Raw genomic sequence first — 19,238 nt, 5'->3', positions numbered from 1 at the left:
GTGATTACCAACCTTAAGTGAACATAATGTCCAATAACTCTGCTACATTTCTTCAACTGTGTGCAATCAGTAATTCATAACTTTTTTTCAATCTTCTCAAATTTGTGACTGCCTTGGTTTTCCAATGTAGCCTCAGTTGTCAACTCCCTTTTCTTTTTCTCTCTAGTCGATATCATCTATTCCCTTAGTTCATACACCATGGATATAAATCTCATCACATACCACAAAAACTCCCAAAATGTTATCTCCACCCCAGACAAACTAACTCATATCACTACCTCCATTAAGAATGATCACGAGCAACTTAAACAAGCACAGTCAAAAAGTAAAACACCTATGTACCTCCACCCCCCAAATCACCATCTTTATAAATGTCCCAATTGTCCAGAAAGCCAGAAACCTGAGAATCATCCTTAGTTTTTTCCACCATTTCTTCACATTATGCATCTAATCAATCAGTTAAATCCCACCAAACTTCCTCTAAAATATATTCTAAATGTGTCCGCTTCTCTCCACATACTTTTTACAACCTTAATCTAAGATGAAATAGCCACTTAGACATCCACATAAGAGATGTGTCTAGCACTAGTGTTGAAGAGGGTATCTCTACAGGGAGGAGAGAGTCAGTCTGGCACAGGGTGTCAGAGCGTAAGCAAGATGAAGAGAGCATTTGGGAGCGGGAATGCCCCAGTAATGACAAGTCTAGACTCTACCCAGACTGCTATCCTAAATCCCAGAACTGCAGAATCAACTGCCTCCCCTACTCATCTATCATTACCTGAGATGTTTCAGGAACCATCAAACACAACATGCCCAAAACTAAATGAAGTTACCCTACCAAAAACCATACTATTTGTTCTCTAACCTGCCATTTACTAGGTCACTCAAATAAAAAAAAATCATGAAATCTTCCGAATCCAGTTTCTAAAATATAAAATCCGATACCTAATCATGATAGTTTTATCTACTAAATCTGTTTAGTATCTGTCCCTTCCCTTGAATTGCAACCCTCATTTTTTCATACCTGGATTACTGCAACAGCTTCCTAATCAGAATCTCTCACTAGACTCTCCATGCAGGCTGTAAAGTGTCATTTTGTGCACTGACAAAGATGAGGTTATGTGCAATGAACAATCTTGAAGTATACCTTTGCACAACTGTAGCAGTATCTATGAAGGAAATAGTCTCAGAAATGTTTCTGTGTGTACATTTGTAGTTCGCAGGCTGGCACTCAATGCATTGAGATACACCAGACAGGGCTTTCTGTGTGTACATTTTTAGTTTGACATATATTATCTAACTGATTCCGAAGAAGCTACACCAATGTATAATTCCACCAGAAGCATTTAGAGTACTTATTTCCCCACTCCTATGCCACGAAGAATGATAATACAGTACCTTTAAATTTTTCTAAGTTGATATTTTTTAACTTCATAAAATTTGGTTGGCTATAACAGAATAAACAGACTTTTATAATTAAACACAGAATAGTCAAACCCCCACCAAAAAAATAAAGAATCTAAAGTTGTATACATATACACGCAAACACACACAAACACTTCAAAATACAAAGAAATCTCTGATTAGAATAGCAAAAGTCATAAATAAATTCCAAAGTAAATTCACTCATTCAAATTTTCTTTATGTTTGACACAGACTTTATTTCTATATGAACATGTACTTGAGGTAGACAGAAAACAAAACTACTTTACTGGGCATATATTAATATCACTTTAAATTTTCATTCTGCTTTCTCTTAAAAAGTAAAATCAAAATTTACTAAGCACCTCATTCATTCCTTCAGAGAATAAAAACTTGTAAAATTAACATCAATTAGATTTTCCTACAACCAACCCTAAAGTACAAAACAATAAAAAACCACAAGGTCCTCTACCAAAAACAGCATTTTGAAGTTATGAAATGGTAATATTAGACAAAAATATTTAGTCCAGCCCTGGCTGGTGTAGCTCAGTGGATTGAGCGTGGGCCTGGGATATAGACAATCGCGGTTCGATTCCCAGTCAGGGCACATGCCTGGGTTGCAGTCCAGTTCCCTGCAGGCCGGTTCCCAGCAGGGGTCGCATGAAAGGCAACCATACATTGATGTTTCTCTCCCTCTCTCCTTCCCTTCCCCTCTAAAGATAAATAAATAAAAATATTTAAAAATATATATTTAGTCCAAAGTTTTAAAATAATTATTTCAAACAGAAAAGAAAACTTTGATTTCCACTTATATGTAATTCTGAAGTCAGCAAATCAAAAAATGTTATCAGGAAATAATGTGTAAAAACAAAATGCTCACTATGACGTAACCTGTATATCTAATAACAAATACATGATTAAGTACATGACACACAGATGGCAGATTACACAGGTTTTCAAAAAATACTTACTAAGGGCTTGCTGTGATATAAATACAGTTTTAAAGCAGTATAAGGTAAAAGAAAAGGAGCCCTGCTGGTGTGGCTCAGGTGGTTGGAGCATGATTCCACAGACCAAAAGGTCGTGAGTGTGATTCCCACTTAGGGCACATGCCTGGGCTGCCGTTCAGTCCCCGAGAGAGGCAACCAAATGATGTTTCCCACACCAATATTTCCCTCCCTCTCCCTCCTCCTCCCTTCTCTCTCTAAAAATCAATAAGCATTTCCTCAGATAAAGATAAAAAAGGAAAGAAAAAAATCATATTCATTATGGTATTTATCATGAGAGAAGAAACTAGAGAAAAAGTTAAAATGGCTCACTCCTAGATTTCACAATTATAGATAATTTTCATTCTCTAACCTTTGATTTTTCCAAATTTTGAAATGAACATTTCATAACTCCTAAAAATATAAATGTCAAGTTTATAGCTGTCAACTAGAGTAAGCTTTATTATACAGCCTATCTCTCCCAATGATTACAACCAAAAACCTTGGACAGAACACAAAAAAGCAACTGTCTGAGGACTCTGCAAAGTAAACAACAGCAGATAGATTGAGGAAGGAAGTCAAAACAAGTAATGATCCCTGATGGAAGTAAGTTTCAAGGGCTTTTATTCTCTCCTCTTTACCAGACTGGGAGAAGACAAATCTCAACACTACAGAGTAGGAGCATGTAACAAAAACTGAGAGGACCAAGAAAAGGGGCCTCTGTAAGACAGAGTGTGGGTTTTCTTCCTCCCAGTCTGACCCCAAGTCCAAATCCAAGTGTAAGCTCCAGATAAAACCCTGGAGTGGCCCATGCACAGTCCAAGGGAGGTGCCACAAGCATGCAAAGCCCATGAAAACTGACAAATGAGAAAAATGAACCATTGTGGTCAAAATGACAGGAGAGGAAGGCCTATTATTTTCTTCTCTTTTCTCTCATTAGTTTCACCTCCAGGGCAGTCCAAGTCCCGGAAAGTATATGACAATACAAGGTGGAAAAAGGGAAGAGGGTGAGTGTGCCTAAACTCTAAGAAAGCCCTAGCTTTCTAGCTAGAACACATCTTCTCCTGGTAGCTAAAAGATGTAAGGGAAGTCTCAGAGAGGAAAGAACTGGAAAAAAGATCCCTGACACATCCAAAGTTCATGTCTGTTTGGTAAACTCACTCACATACATACACACACCCCTGTACATGGGCATAACACAGCTACTACTTTTGACAACTGAATTATGACATAATCTATCATCCAAGTCCCAGACAAAACTCTGAGTTACATGCACAGTAGACCCTACAGTCATAACAAAGGCTTTGAAACCACTGACATTCAAACCACCACCCACAGTGGGCAAGACAAAGGTTGCAGTTTATGGAACCCAGAGGCTCACAATACAATATTCCAAATATTGAGAATAAAATCCAAAATATCTTGAAATACAGTACAATGAATCAGTACAATCTCATCTGTCCAGCTCAAAAAGAAAGTCAATAGATGTAAGCTTGAGACAACCTAGATGATAAAATTATCAGAGAGGATGTTAAATCAGATATTTTAACTATACGACATGAGGTAAATGTTACCATTTTTGAAATGATTGAAAACATACATTTTCCAAGAGGCAAATAGAAAGTGTGAAAAACAAATAAAAATTTCAGAAAGGACATACAATTTGGAGGGGGCAACTCACTGGAAAGGCTCAAAAGCAGAATGAAAATGACAGCCAGTGAACTTGAATTGAAGATAGATCAATAAAAATTATCCGATTGAAGAAGAGAAAAAAAAAGATTAGGGAAAAAAGAAACAGTTTTAGGAACCTGAGAGAACACATCAAAAAGTGTAACATTTGTGCCACTGGAATCCCAGAAAGAAAACAGATTCAAAGGAAAATTCCCGAATTTGATGAAAGATATACATAGTCAAGCTCAGCAAAGCTCAAATATAACAAATGCAAGAACAACAATGCACATATCATAATCATACTGCAAAATCTTAAAATCAGCAAGAGGAAGAACAATACAAAGAAAGAAACTGAATGCCAACTTTTTTTAAAAATCAGAAACCATGAGGGCCAGAAGAAAATAGAACATCTTTAAAATGCTGAAAAAAACTGCCACCCCAGAATTCTATATCCAGCAAAAATATCTTTACAGCATGAAGGCAAAATAAAGACATTCTCAGATGAAGAAAAACTAAGAATGCATCATCAGCAGACTTCCCCTAAAAAATGCTAAAGAAAGTTCTTCAGGCACTGACTGGTGTGGCTCAGTGGATCAAGTGCAGGTCTGCAAACCGAAAGGTTGCCTGTTGGATTTCCAGTCAGGGCACATGCCCAGGTGCCCGGGTATAAGGTCCAGGTCCCCAGCTGGAGGCGTATAAGAGGCAACCAACCAATGTATCTCTCACACATCGATGTTTCTCTCCCTTTATTTCTCCTCTCTCCCTTCCCCTCTCTAAAAATAAAATAAAATAAAATAAAATAAAATAGAGGGAAGAAATCTACATGGTTGTAAGCCTTTCATTTTAAACAATAAAATATTAACTGTAATCCCTAGAACGATCACTAAAAACTACAAACAAAAACAAAAAAAGTAAATTAAATGTTAAATATGCAAATAATTCAAAAGGCAGGGAAGAAGAAACAAAAACAAAAATAAAAACAAACTAAAGGGACTTCCGCCAAGATGGAGGCATAGGTGGAGATGCCGTGCTTTCTCCCGCAACCAAGTTGAGAGACAACAAAATATTAGCAACAGAAAACACAACCAGAACACAGAAAATTGAACTTTTCGGAAGTCTGATAACAAATGCTTCAGCCTGACCGGTAAGAGGGGTGAAGCCAACAGCTGGTGGAGCGGGGTTGCACAGGAAAACTCGGTGGGACATTCTCAGGCGTGGGGTTGCAACGGGCAGGCGGACCCAGTGAGCAACCCAGTGAGCGACCCAGTGAGTGACCCAGTGAGCCACTGGCGTACCCAGCGAGGGTGTAGGGTGGCGGGTTGACTGTGGTCCCGCATTCCTGCACAGATAGACCAGCGAGGGAATGGGCGGTGAGACGGAACCGAGCCGGTCCCAGCGACGGGAGGCAGCAGAGGGGACCACTATTTCTCTGCTCTGACCCCACCCCCACATACAGCATCACAACCTAGGAACCTGGGGGCCCCCGCACTGGTAAACACCTAAGGCTCCACTCCTCATAATGAATGGGCCCAAACAGACCAAAAATGGCTCAAGAAGATCTCAAAGCCCCAGAGCCCAAAAATCTAAGTGATGAAGAAATAGCAAAACTTTCAGATGCACAGTTCGAAACACTGGTGATCATGATGCTCACAGAACTGGTTGATTTTAGTCACAAATTAAAGGAACACATGAAGGCTAAACTAATTGAAATGAAGGAAATTGCACAGGAAACCAATAGTGATGAAGAGGAAACTGGGACTCAAATCAAGGGAGTGAACCAGAAGGAAGAAAATCATGGTCAAACAGGAAAATATGAAGAAACAAGAATTTAAAAAAATGAGAAGAGACTTAGGAACCTCCAGGACATCTTTAAACGCTCCAACATCCAAATTACAGGGGTACCAGAAGGGGGAAAGGAACAGCCACCAGTGGAAAACTTATTTGAACAAATAATAAAAAAGAATTTCCCCAATCTGGCAAAGGCAATAGACTTCCAGGAAATCCAGGAAGCTCAGAGAGTCCCAAAGAAGTTGGACCCAAGAAGAAACACACCAACACACATCATAATTATATTAGCCAAGATTAAAATGAAGGAGAGAATCCTAGAAGCAGCAAGAGATAAGGGACTGTCACCTACAAAGGAGTTCCCATCAGACTGTCACCTGATTTCTCAAAAGAGACCTTACAGGCAAGAAGGGGCTGGAAAGAGGTATTCTAAGTCATGAAATCCAAAGACCTACAACCAAGATTACTCTACCCAGCAAAGTTTTCATTTAGAATGGAAGGACAGATAAAGTGCTTCTCAGATAAGATCGAATTCAAGGAATTCATCATCACCAAGCCCTTATTACATGAAATGTTAAAGGGACTTATCTAAGAAAAAGAAGATAAAAAAGATGAACAGTGAAAGGACAGCAAACTCACAGTTGTCAACAACCACACCTAAAACAAAAGCAAACTAAGAGGACAGCTAGATCAGGAGCAGAACCATAGAAATGAAGATCACACGGAGGGTTAGCAACAGGGAAGTGGGAGAAGGAGAAGGGGGGAGAAGGTACAGAAAATAAGTAGCACAGACGGTAGGTAGAAAATAGATGGGGGGAGGGCAAGAATAGTATGGGGAATATAGAATCTAAAGAACTTGAGACACGTGGTCATAAACTAAAGGGGGGAATGGTGGGGGAGGGGGTGTGCAGGGTGGAGGGCAATGAAGGGGGGAATAGAACAACTGTAATGGCATAATTAATATATTTTAAAAAAAACAAACTAAAAGAACAAATAATAAAATGTTAAACAGATATTCAAACACACCAAAAATTACATTTAATGTAAATGGTCTTAACTCGCCAATTCAAAACAGGTTGTCAGGTTGAGTAAAAGAAACACAAGCCAAACACACACACACACACACACACACACACACACACACCCCAGCAGTTACTGTCCATATAATGATATAAATTGGTTAAAAAAAAGGATGCAAGAAGATATTATCAAATAAACAGTGTAAAATGAAAGCTTGAGTTCCCATACATGTATTTATGACAAAGTAAACTTCAGAACAAGGAAAATCACCAGAGATTAAGAGGAACATTACATAATGATAAAAGTGTCAATTCACCAAAACTTAACAATCCTAAAATCATCTAACAGGGCTTCAAAAAATGATGCAATAACTGAGAGAACTTAAGAGAAATAAATAAATCTACAATTATACTTAGAGACTTCAACACCTCTCTCTCAGTAACCTATAAAACAAAATAGAAAACCAACAAGGAAGGATACACAGTGAACACTATCAATAAATTTGACCTAATTTTACACTTGGAGAACATTCTACCCAACAACAGCAGAATATATATTCTTCTCAACTGCACGTGGATTGCTGACCTAAATACACCATATCACGGGCCATAAAACAAACCTAATAATTTAAAGTAATAAAAAAAAGTATATCCTCTGACCACCATGACACAAAAATATCTGAAAATCTCCAAATATCTGGAAATTAAGCAACATACTTCTTAATAACCCAAGAGTAAAAAAGAAAGTTTCAAAAAAAAACTTAATCCCTGGCTGGTATAGCTCAGTGGATTGAGCACAGGACTGCCAACCACACGATCATGGTTCGATTCCCAGTCAGGGCACATGCCTGGGTTGCAGGCCAGTTCCCAGCAGGGGAATCACGAGAATTTGATATTTCTCTCCTTCTCTCCTTCCCTTCTAAAGATAAATAAATAAAATCTTTAAAAAAAACTTAAACTATTTTGAACCAAATGAAAATATACATAAACTAAACCAGAACAGAGAAATTTATAGTATTAAATGCTTTTATTAGAAAAGGTCTCAAATCATTGACCTCAGCTTCCAACTAAGAAATTAAAAAAAGAACAAATTAAACCCCAAAGCAATGCAGAATAATAAAAAGCAGAACTCAAGAGCAGTACTTTGTACTTCCATATGAATTCTGAAATCAGTTTATCAAATTCTAAATCTTGTCAGGTTTATCTCTAGAATTTTAGAAGAAATGAAAACCCACATTTTTACACAGAAATCTGTATGCTATTTATAGCAACTTCGGTTGCTATAATCACCAGAACAAGAAAAACCCAAATATCCTTCAAGAGGTGAATGGATAAACCATCTGTGACACACAAATAAAATGGAATAGTGCTCAGCTATGAAAGGAAAGGAACAATTATACACAAAAGACTCTCAAATGCAATATAGTATTAAAGAAGCCAGACTCAAAAGGCTGTATATATGATTCCATTTATATGACCTTCTGAAAAAGTTAAAACTACAGCAACAGGACAGACCAATGGATGCCAGGCACCGAGGCTGGGAGGAAGGTCTAACTTCAAAGAGATAGCTCTAGGGAATGTTTTAGAGTGATAGAACTGTTCTGAATTTCCATTTTGGCACAACAGTATTGCATTTGTCAAACTCAAATTTCAGCATACATAATTTAAATAAATTTAAAAAGTTAAGTATCATGCATATGATAATCACAGCACTCCCTAAATAGTGTTATACAACTACAACCCTGACTGGTGTGACTCAGTGGGTTGTGCGAATCCTACAAACCGAGGGGTTGCTGGTTGATTCCTGCTCAGGACACATGCCTGAGTGGGAGAGAGCATGTGAAAGGCAACGGAAGGATTCTTCTCTGGCACACTGATGTTCCTCTCCCTCTCCCCCCCTACCCCGGCCACTAAAAATAAACAAATAAAGTCATTTTTTAAGCATACATCTATGGCCTAAAATTTTATGTACATTGTAAAGTTATTCAAATTTTTAAACTTGCTAAATACCTCTTACATTAGATGTAGAAATTATTTTTAAACATTAAACCCAGTACTATAGTGTAATACCAATTTATAGACCCAAAGGCAGCCTAATTAGGAAACTTTAAGATCACTCAGTCTACACAGATCTACTACTGTCAGACCAGCACCGTCAACCACACAAATGATATTAAGAAGAATCTTCAGATAAATCCAACTTTAAGCATACATACATGTATTGAAAACCCACATTTTTACACAGAAATCTGTATGCTATTTATAGCAACTTCGGTTGCTATAATCACCAGAACAAGAAAAACCCAAATATCCTTCAAGAGGTGAATGGATAAACCATCTGTGACACACAAATAAAATGGAATAGTGCTCAGCTATGAAAGGAAAGGAACAATTATACACACAGTAACACAAAAGATTTCCAAAATGCTGCCTACTGAAATGCTACACCAATGACATCAGATCATTCCCTACTGGAAATAGGGATAAGCAAATTAAAACAAGAACAAAAAGTTTCATGAGGTTCCAAAGAGAAAGAATTTCCCTTGAGAACTGTAAGTTTCTATACTGTAACTACCATATGCTTTTTCAGACTATATCACTGGGACATGGGCCAAGATTTCAGAACAATTTACGATATAAAGAACTTTAACTTTTTATTTATTTATTTTATTTTATTTTTTTTTATAAAAAAAATTTCTTTATTTATTTTTCGAGAGAGGGGAAGGGAAGGAGAGGGGGGGTTGGGTAATAAAGGAAGATCTCCAGTGGCAATATTTTGCTGAGTACAGTCTATAAATTTGGCACTTTATTAAAATCTAAAAATTTCCTGGCTGGTATAGCTCAGTGGATTGAGCATGGGCCTGTGAAGCAAAGGGTCGCTGGCTCGATTCCCGGTCAGGGCACGTGCCTGGGTTGCAGGCCAGGTCCCCAGTGGGGGACATAGGAGAGGCAACCGGACACTGATGTTTCTCTCCCACTCTTCCTCCTTCCTATCCCCTCTCTCTAAAAATAAATAAATAAAATATATTTTTAAAAAAATCTAAAAATTTTAACTGAAAAAAATTAATATATTTGGCTTCTTAAAGATAATAAATAACATGTTTTAGAATAGTTATTCTATTATTGCCCCTCCTCGCAGCCTTGACACTCTCCATACTGCTTGATTAAATATAACTCCTGGCATAGTAGTTGAAAATTATGGCCTTTACTCACAAAGAAAAAGGAGTAAGTCAAATTCCATTATGTAGCCTTGCTTTCCTCCAATTAAAGTACACACAAACTCAACAGCAATTCATTCAACAAATATCTACTGAATGCCGTTTTACGCAAAGTACTGTGCTAGCAGTCACGGCATGGAATATAAAGATGTGTAAGTGCTGAGCTCTAAGGAACTCAAAGGTCTAATGACACAGCCAACAAGTATTAAAAGTATACATACACATTGATATAAATTAGAAGTGTTTTGTTCTTTACATTTTTAAGGCAACAGACACTGCGGTAAACTTAATGAAACCTCACTGAAGCTCACTATCTATTGGCTCCCTAGAGCCATGGCCAGATAGCTCAGCTGGTTAGAGGATCATCCTGATACACCAAGACTGTGGGTTTGATCCTCGATCAGGACATATACCAGAATCAACCAATGAATGCATAAACAAGTAGAACAACAAATCCATTTCTCTCTCTCTCTAAAAAATTAAGTAAGTTTTTTTTTTTGTTAAGATTTTATTTATTTATCTTTAGAGGGGAAGGGAAGGAGAGAGGGGAGTTTGGGGAAAAAATTAAGTAAGTTTTTAAAAGCCCTGACAGAGAATGTTTCTCATCTTCCAGCACTTATCTCTGCTGTCCACTGCAATGAAGCACACACTGAACAGTTGTTGTCTATAGAAATTCACTTACTTAACTTTTCAGAATGTGTATTTGATATAATCAAAATTCTCTAATCAGATAAGGGTGGCTGTAGGGTTGATCAAAGAAGTATTTCAATACCCTATTACTCTGCCACTGGGTAGAAGAAAACAAGAATCAATATGGAAAAGGCAAGTACATTAATGCAAAGGGGTCAAGAAAATACATATTATGCTATCACTGTTTCTAACACAGAGAATACAATATTCTTTCTCCTGCATACTCTCCATCCATTTTCATGATTCCAGAAATACCTTCTGTAGGAATGTTAAGCACACTTGGAAAACAGGCACTATAGAGAACTTCTTCAATCTGTTCACTATCTGGATACTAACTACTGTGTATACCAGGCACCATGCTTAGCAATGGGAAAACAAAAGTAGTAGTAGTACATGCAGAAGGAAACTTTGAAGGTGTTTAAATTTTATCCATTAGGTTAAAAGGCAAAAAGATTTCGTAGGCCCTGGCCTGGCAGCTCAGTTGGTTAGAGGGTCATCCCAATACACCAAGGTTGTGGGTTCAATCCCCAGTCAGGGCACATACAGGAAGCACCCAATGAATGCATATAAATGGAACAACAAATCAATGTTTCTCTTTCTCTCTCTAAAATCAATAAATAAAAATTTAAAATAAAAAAATCTGTATAAGAGAGTGGTACAATCACATCAATATTTTAAGACTATAACTCTGGGTATAATTAGCTTACAGGCAGGATATCTATGCTGAAGGTACTAGTACTACCTGAGCATTATCATTTCCCCATACCAATTTTAGACATTATTCTTTTTAATCTCTTACTTCAGTGGAAAACTACATGTCATCAGACAGAAATCCCTTCAACTTTTTTGTTATTATTGATACTATTATACATGCACCCAACTTGCAGCCTCTTCCCTTCAATTTTTTACCATCAAACATAAAACATCTGCATCTGATCTCTCTACCTTCCCAGTTTTACAAGGAACACACTACCCAAAACTTATCCCTCCACCAGGGACAGATACACAATGTGGGATTTTCTAACAGCTTTGGCCAACAGCTTTGGCCTTATCTGGGAGCACATTAGGAATTCAGAATATCAGGCCCACACCAAACCAACTGAATCACCATTTGCAGCTTTACAAAATCTCCCAGGTGGTGCACAGTGAAGTTTTAAAAGCACTGCTCCTGACAAGAGCCAATTCTCTCCCATTACTCAAAATCCTTACACTGCGGATGTTCCATTCTCTCTTCCATCCCACACCCCTATTCCAGCCCAACTTCTCAAGTTTCCCTGCACTCTATCACCATGTCTTCACTTCCTACTTACTTCTCAACCCATTCAAATCTGCCCCTCATTACCACTTCACTTGAGCCCCATTAAGATCAGTGACCTTGAGAATGTTGCTAAATCCAAAGGACACCTCTTAGTCTTCACCCTACTTGACCTCTCTCCCCATACTCCACACATTTGTCCTTTCTCTTCTTGAATTACTCTTTCCTGTGTTGACATGTAAACTAATGACACAAAAGCAATGGCAGATAAAAGTGTTGGTGCTTTAGCATCAAGGCAGTAGTACTAAACTGTACAACTTAACAGTCTGTGCTACCAAGCTCCAGCATGTAAATTTGAAAAAAAAAAAAAGTTTAAACAGAATAACCTCGATGAAGAAAAAAATCATTAATTTTACTAATCTCAAACCCTGAGTGTATCTTTTCAATATTCTACTGAAGGAAATGGGAAGTAAGCATAAAGCACTTCTGCAGACCAAAGGCTGATGGTTATTTCAAGGAACAGTATTTATACAACCTAACTAGCCATTTTTTTAATCAAAACCATTTTTACTTAAAAGAACTTCAGACAAACTGTGATTCAGACTTGGATATCGGGCAAACATTTTCTCAAAAATCAACGAAGCCTTCCATTTCCAGGGAAATGATTTGACAGTATTTGCTGCCATGATTAACATTCAAGTGTTCAAGCATAAATTAAAATTTTGGAAAACTTGTGTCTGCCATCATGAGAGTAACCGCTCCGAATATTTATAAAGATTCTGATGAAATCAGTAGTCATATTAGTAAATGTGTTTTTGATACTGTAGAATGACATGTCAATTTGAATATCCGTGTAACTCAGTAAACCAATATTTTTCACATGACCACTATATGATTTAACTAACTTAAACATGGTTTTAAAATCCATTCAATGCAGAAGACAGACCAATAGATTTTAATGTAACAATATGCAAAGTTCATTGGTGTGATTTCAGAATCCACATTCTAACCCTTAAGAAACTATCATTTGCCTGGTTTTGGTATGGTATTGTATCAATGGAGAATACCTTTTGATGTTAATGTGAAAAAAATCATTACATTTCTCCCTTTTCCTACTATGGATGATTTTTTTTTCATATATTTCAATCAAAACAGCATGATGCAACAGACTAAATGCAGAAGCAGATATGAGAATCCAGCCAAATCCAAACTCATGACCTCAGCCCCTCAAAATATGCTCCTCTTCCGGTATTCTCTCCCCTGAATGGCATCATCATCTACTGTAACCTGAGTCATCCATGATCCCTCCTCCTTTCTCACTCTCACATCCACTCATTTAACAAAGTCTCATTTTACATCCTAACCACTTCTTTCTACTTCTATCACAACAATCTTCTCACTGGAGCATAACCTACCAAGTCTATAAACATTTGTTCTCAACTATTCTCCATAAAGCAAGTAATGTTTTCAAAAAAATTAATTGCAATCACTCTTTCACTTCATTTCAATGCCTTACCACTGCTCCTAAGATAAAACCAAAGCCTTTCCTTGGCATACACGAAAGACTCCATTTGACCTTGACCCTACCTCAACTCTGCTCTTCAGAACTTTTTCTTGTTGCAGTCACATTAGCTTTCTCCACATTCCTGAATTATGCCATGCTCAATCCCACCTCAAACTCTTCACACATTGCCTTCCCTCTGAACACCCTTCTACTCTACCTTTTCATACTTCATCTCATGAACTCTTATCCTTCACACTTGTAGAAAAATCACTTACTAAAGAAAGCTATTCTAGCCCTGGCTATTGTAGCTCAGTGGATTGAGCGCGGGCCTGTGAACCAAAGAATCGCGGTTCGATTCCCAGTCAGGGCACATGCCTGGGTTGCAGGCCAGTCCCCAGCAGGGGATGCACAACAAGCAACCATACATTGATGTTTATCTCTCTCTCTCCTTCCCTTCCTCTCTAAAGATAAATAAGTAAAATCTTTAAAAAATTTAAAAAAAAAAAAGAAAGCTATTCTAACCATTCTCACCCCTCCAGGTCATGTCCCTACTAAAGGTTGTCACAGAACCCCAAACTGTCCTTCATGGCACTCATCACAATTTATAATCACAATTTTATCATTATTTAATATCTGTCTTCCTTATAAGACTATGGTGCACAATAAGGTAAGAGACTGTATCTGTTTTGGTCATCACCATATCTCTAATCTGATATAAAATAAGACTATTAAAAAGGGTAAAAAGGCCTGGCCCTGTTGTATATTTATCCTTTACTGTAAATATACAACAGGAGGTTTTTATCACTGGACTCAACGACTTTGGAACCCAGATTCAAGGTAGTCTTCCTTGGAATATCTCTCCAAGGATATATATATACTAGGAAAATGATTAATGGTGGTTGGTTCTAAAGAGAACTAATTAGCCAGCAGACAAGAAAGGGAGAGACTTACTTTTTCACTATTTAATCCTTTTGTCCTCTTGTAATTAAGTAAAATTATTACTTCTTTTTTTTAAAAGATTTTATTTATCTTTAGAGGGGAAGGGAAGGAGAAAGGGAGAGAAATATCAATGTGTGGTTGCCTCTCGTGTGTCCCCTTGCTGGCAACTGGCCCGTAACCCAGGCATGTGCCCTGACTGGGAATCAAACCGCGATCCTTTGGTTGGCGGGCCCACACTCAATCCACTGAGAATTATTACTTCTTAAATATAGCAAGCCTTCTAGTACCTAAAAGCACTATACTTAATATTTTATTTTCTAGATCTTCTGGGGAGACCTTACATTCTTCCCAGAAGAAAAACCTTTAAATTTATATTATCAGTAGCAGGATCCACAACTGCCCAGGATTTATCTACTTATGACAATATGTATGATCATCATCTATTTTACTGTGAATGCAAAAGTACTCATTTTTGCCCTGGCCCAGTGGCTCAGTTACTTGGAGCGACGTCCCACACACCAGAAGTTTGTGGGTTAAATTCTCGGTCAGGACACATACCTGGGTTGCAGGTTTGAATCCCCATTTGGGGCGTGAGAAGGAGGCAACCAATCGATGTTTCTCTCTTTCATCAACGAACATTTCTTCAGGTGAGAATTTTTTTAAAAAGTACTTATTTTTAACATTAAATTTAACTCAATGACATATCAGAAATAAAGCAAAACTAATGCCAAACCTGAATTTTACTTTCTAGAGCACTACCTTAGATTCAGGCATTAATTAGAAGCATATTAGTTTCACAGAAAATGTCTGTCTTAATTTCAAAAAGACTAGCAAGCCCTGGCCAGGTAGCTCTGTTGTTTACAGCATCATCCTATTCCCAGTCAGGGCACATGGAAGAATCAACAACCAATGGACACATAAGTGAAACATCAAACTGATGTTTTGTGCGTGATCTCTCTCTCTCTCTCTCAAATCAACTAAAAAAGATGACTAGGAAAACTGGTACAAAAAAATGGAGAGCCATGAACAATACTAAGTTAAAGGAGAAAAACACAACAAACTATTATGTGAAAAGCCCTGTGCTAGGGATTTCACAAGTATTATCCCACTGTATCTTCATAAAAACTTGTGCCCACAAAAACCTGTGCCCAAGTCTATCCCATTACGAAATTTCTACCATACCATTTGCCTTTCCTGACTAAACAGACATAAAACTACTAATACAAGCTAATCAGGCAAAAATCGTATCTGAACACACCGACTAGGTAACTTGTTTTACTTGACATAACTAAGGACGATTTGCTACTATCTCATGAAATCGAGTTTGTATGGGAGATTTTCACCAATATTCAAAATAAACACATCATCTTGTTTTTCCCCTGACTTATTTGTTGGGTGTTTCAAAGAATTTAAAAAGAGTCTACAAAATCAGTCATAGTTTCATACAATAAAGTCCCAAAACACAGTTCTAAATGAGGCATTTAATAATGACAGCACAGACTAGTCCACTTTTCTTGAAACACTTTTCACATATATTCTTTCCTTTACTTCTCACAGGGAGCCCACCAAAAATAAGATTACTGCCATTTCAGAGGTAGAAAGTAAGGGTCTGAGACGCTAAATTACATAAGTGTCCAAAAATCTGAACTTGGTTGGGTCTGATGCCACAGCCCCTTCTTTCTATCACACCAAGCTACTGTTCTGATTTAAAGGAATCCCAAGATAATCTTCCTTGTGAAGATAAGCACATATGGCTGTAGACAAAGAAAGAAAACTAAAGCTTAAAAAAAGTCAAAAACTTAATCAAATGTCTATTTTTAGATAGACAAATTATTGATAAGCTACAGAAAACAGGGTTGAACATTCCAATTTGAAACACTCTTGTATCTTCACTTAGTAAACAAAAAATATAAATCTCATCTGACTTTAATATCCCCTTTTTAAAAATTACATCACATCAGCCCTGGCTGGTGTGGCTCAATGATGGACTGAGCGCCGCCTGCAAACCAAGGGGTCGCAGGTTTGATTCCCAGACCAGGCACATGCCTGGGTTATAGGCAGGGTCCCTGATGAAAGGCATCCAGAGGTGGCCATGCACTGATGTTTCTCTCCCATCCTTTCTCTCTACTCTCCCCTCTCTCTAAAAATAAGTAAATAAAATCTTTTTAAAAAAAATTACATCACATCAAATATGAATAAAGCCTACAAGGGAAAATGCAAAGAATAATAATATTAGGATGGTAGGTAAAAATGAGTTTTACATTTTAAAAACTTCCTTTAAAATATTTAATACAGTAACATTTTTTTTAATGCCATTAAAAATACCTCTACTACATTTTAGTACTTAATAGGAGATATGAAATGACAACTGATTTTACTGGCAAACTGACTTACTTTTTAAAATACCAAAAGTAATTCCCAAGTTAATGAAGAGCCTCTAATGAAATTCATGGCTACTCAAAAATCTACCTCACTTCTCTATGAATCAAGTGTCGAGAGGGGCTAAATCATAATATACTCAAATTTTGTTACTACAAAAGCTAGTTGAAATTTTTGGGCCACTAACAGATTGTGATTCAGAAATTTTCTATGTAAGGATTTTTATTCTTTTAATCAGACTTACAACGAAGAGTTATTAATTATTTATTTATTAATTCATCCTCAGTAATTACTCATTCAAAAAGGAAGACAATTAAAACTATTTTATTGATTTAGTGAGTAATACAGCCTTTATTCCCACCTCAAAGAAGTTAAGATTATACCAAACCTTATGTCAACATCTCAAACATTCTACTATCTACCTCAAAATGGTATTAAAACAAATATCTGAGTTTTCAATTACTTAGTATTGGAATTCAAAATTGTAAATAGCATATAAAATAAACAGTAAAAAACAAGGGTGTTCAGCATTCAGAAGAATGGTTACTAGGCAAGTATCACATTAAGTGGAAAAACCTGGCATTAATGGCTAATCTAGTAATGAATTCTCTTTTACATTTTTGCACAAATTCTACATTGTAAACTCTGAATAAAATTGTTTAAACTCTCCAAACTTCAAAATGTTTGTACTATTCCAAAAAGTATGTCATATGGGTAGCATCCAATTCACACACTCCAGTGTGAAATTTACAAGTTGACATCCTATGCAAAAGTAGAGTACTATGACTTTAGTACCTATGAAAATATGGGCAGTTATAAATAAGTTCATTATCATGTATATTTTCACATCAATTTCAAGTCAATTTCTTGGTACAGATATAGCTACACTTGAAGTATCCGTATTTTCCCAGTTTGTAACATATTTTGAAAATGAATTAACCAAGCTATGTGTTAAAATTGTATGCCTACTAATCCCTGTTCATTCAGCAAACACATACTTGCATCATCACAATTATCATTACTTGACTTCGCAGCAAAGTGTAAGGCAAAACTGGAGAAACGTTTTAAAAGAGTTTAAAAAGCTCTAAAGAAAATTCTTCACAAACTGAAGTCAGCAAATGGTTGAAAACAGATGTCACTACAGTAATCCCAAAGGAAGATGATGAAGTGGTGTACTTACGTTTCAAAACAACGATCCACGTTGTCAGACATCAAAAGCAGCATGCATAGCTGTTCAAGGGCTATTAGTTGCATGTCCCTTTCATCTCCCTGTCCCATCTGTAGCCATTCCAGCAATGTATCTGGATCCACATCTGCCATGTTTTTTCAAAAGCCTCTTTGCTTAAAAAAGTAAAGGGGAAAAATTCCTTTAAATGTCCAGGACTGATCAGCTTGGGTAAAATTTTTTCACATAGGCTGGAAACCAATTTTCGTGGTGTCCTCCTACGAATTAGAAAAGACTCATTAAGTATATTTCTGGGTATAGTGCTTAATGCAGTTTTTCAGCGGTCCTTATTCCTCGGGGTTAATGTTCACACATAATACTAAATAAAAACCAGTTTTTCACAAGAGTATAAGCTGATTAGGCTGCTGCTTAACTGGAAACCGGAGCTCTTTGTCAAAGACAGTGAAACAACCTTCGGGTTCCACTACTGCTATCACTAACGTCTGTGCCAAAAAGCAAAGAACACCTTACTAAAGGTTCTTTTTTTTTTTTTTCCAGCAAACTTCTTCCCCTTCCTCCACCCAAAACTGATATTCAGATAAGGGTTAGATTCAGACTCTAAGCACTTTGATCCAATCCCCTCCAAATTAGGTTTCTGCTTTAAAAGCACCTCTAAATTCACAAGTTTTGCTGACTTCTCAATTTACTCACTCTTATTTTTAAGATGTCTAAATACAAACGATAATTAGATACAAGATCTGTCTACGAATAAAGACTTGGTAAGGAATGTTGATAATCTTGTCAACTGTTCTCAAGAGTTCAAAAAGAAATGCCAAAAGCAATAGACTAAAACATCACGGATCAGAATTCAGAATATAGGCCAATCTAAAGGCCCTCCTTCCCCATCCCCACAGAATGGAGCAGTTAGTTAAAAATACACACAACTAAGAACCAGCTTCAACAGGCAAGTCATTACCAAACCTTATCAGCCCCTGGTGGGGAAAAAAGCTCTGGGTCCCTCGAACCCAGCTGCAGGTGTGTGAATCCAGAGGCGGGCCCCGGTGAGCACGCAACGGCGGACACCAGCAAAAATGACCCAACAACACTCGGGCCCTGCAGAGCCCCGAGGGGCGAAAGCACCGGCTTCAGTTTCCAGGCACCAAACCTCCGTAAGTTAGCTACGGGTGACCAGGGGGAGGGGGAAG

The 19,238-nt window shown here is 37.3% G+C and overlaps 1 protein-coding gene across 8 annotated transcripts in view; it reads right to left on the bottom strand.

Moving 5' to 3' along the window:
* The window catches only part of HECTD1 (HECT domain E3 ubiquitin protein ligase 1), an 85,736-nt gene that overhangs the window by 66,037 nt on the left and 461 nt on the right, over window positions 1-19,238 (bottom strand). For 7 of the 8 annotated variants that reach the window (XM_053670505.1, XM_053670502.1, XM_037161606.2 and 4 more), the window contains exon 2: window positions 18,049-18,311. In XM_053670505.1, coding sequence (XP_053526480.1) covers window positions 18,049-18,188 — 140 coding nt within the window. In that variant the 5' untranslated portion in view covers window positions 18,189-18,311. The remainder of the gene's footprint in view (window positions 1-18,048; window positions 18,312-19,238) is intronic. The other variant, XM_053670503.1, reaches the window with a different exon arrangement.

Source organism: Artibeus jamaicensis, unplaced genomic scaffold (genome assembly GCF_021234435.1).
Source record: "Artibeus jamaicensis isolate MK-2021 breed Jamaican fruit bat unplaced genomic scaffold, CSHL_Jam_final contig_588, whole genome shotgun sequence".
Lineage (NCBI taxonomy): Eukaryota > Metazoa > Chordata > Mammalia > Chiroptera > Phyllostomidae > Artibeus > Artibeus jamaicensis.
The sequence above is the reverse complement of the archived record's forward strand: the minus strand, read 5'-3'. Positions and strand labels throughout refer to the sequence as shown.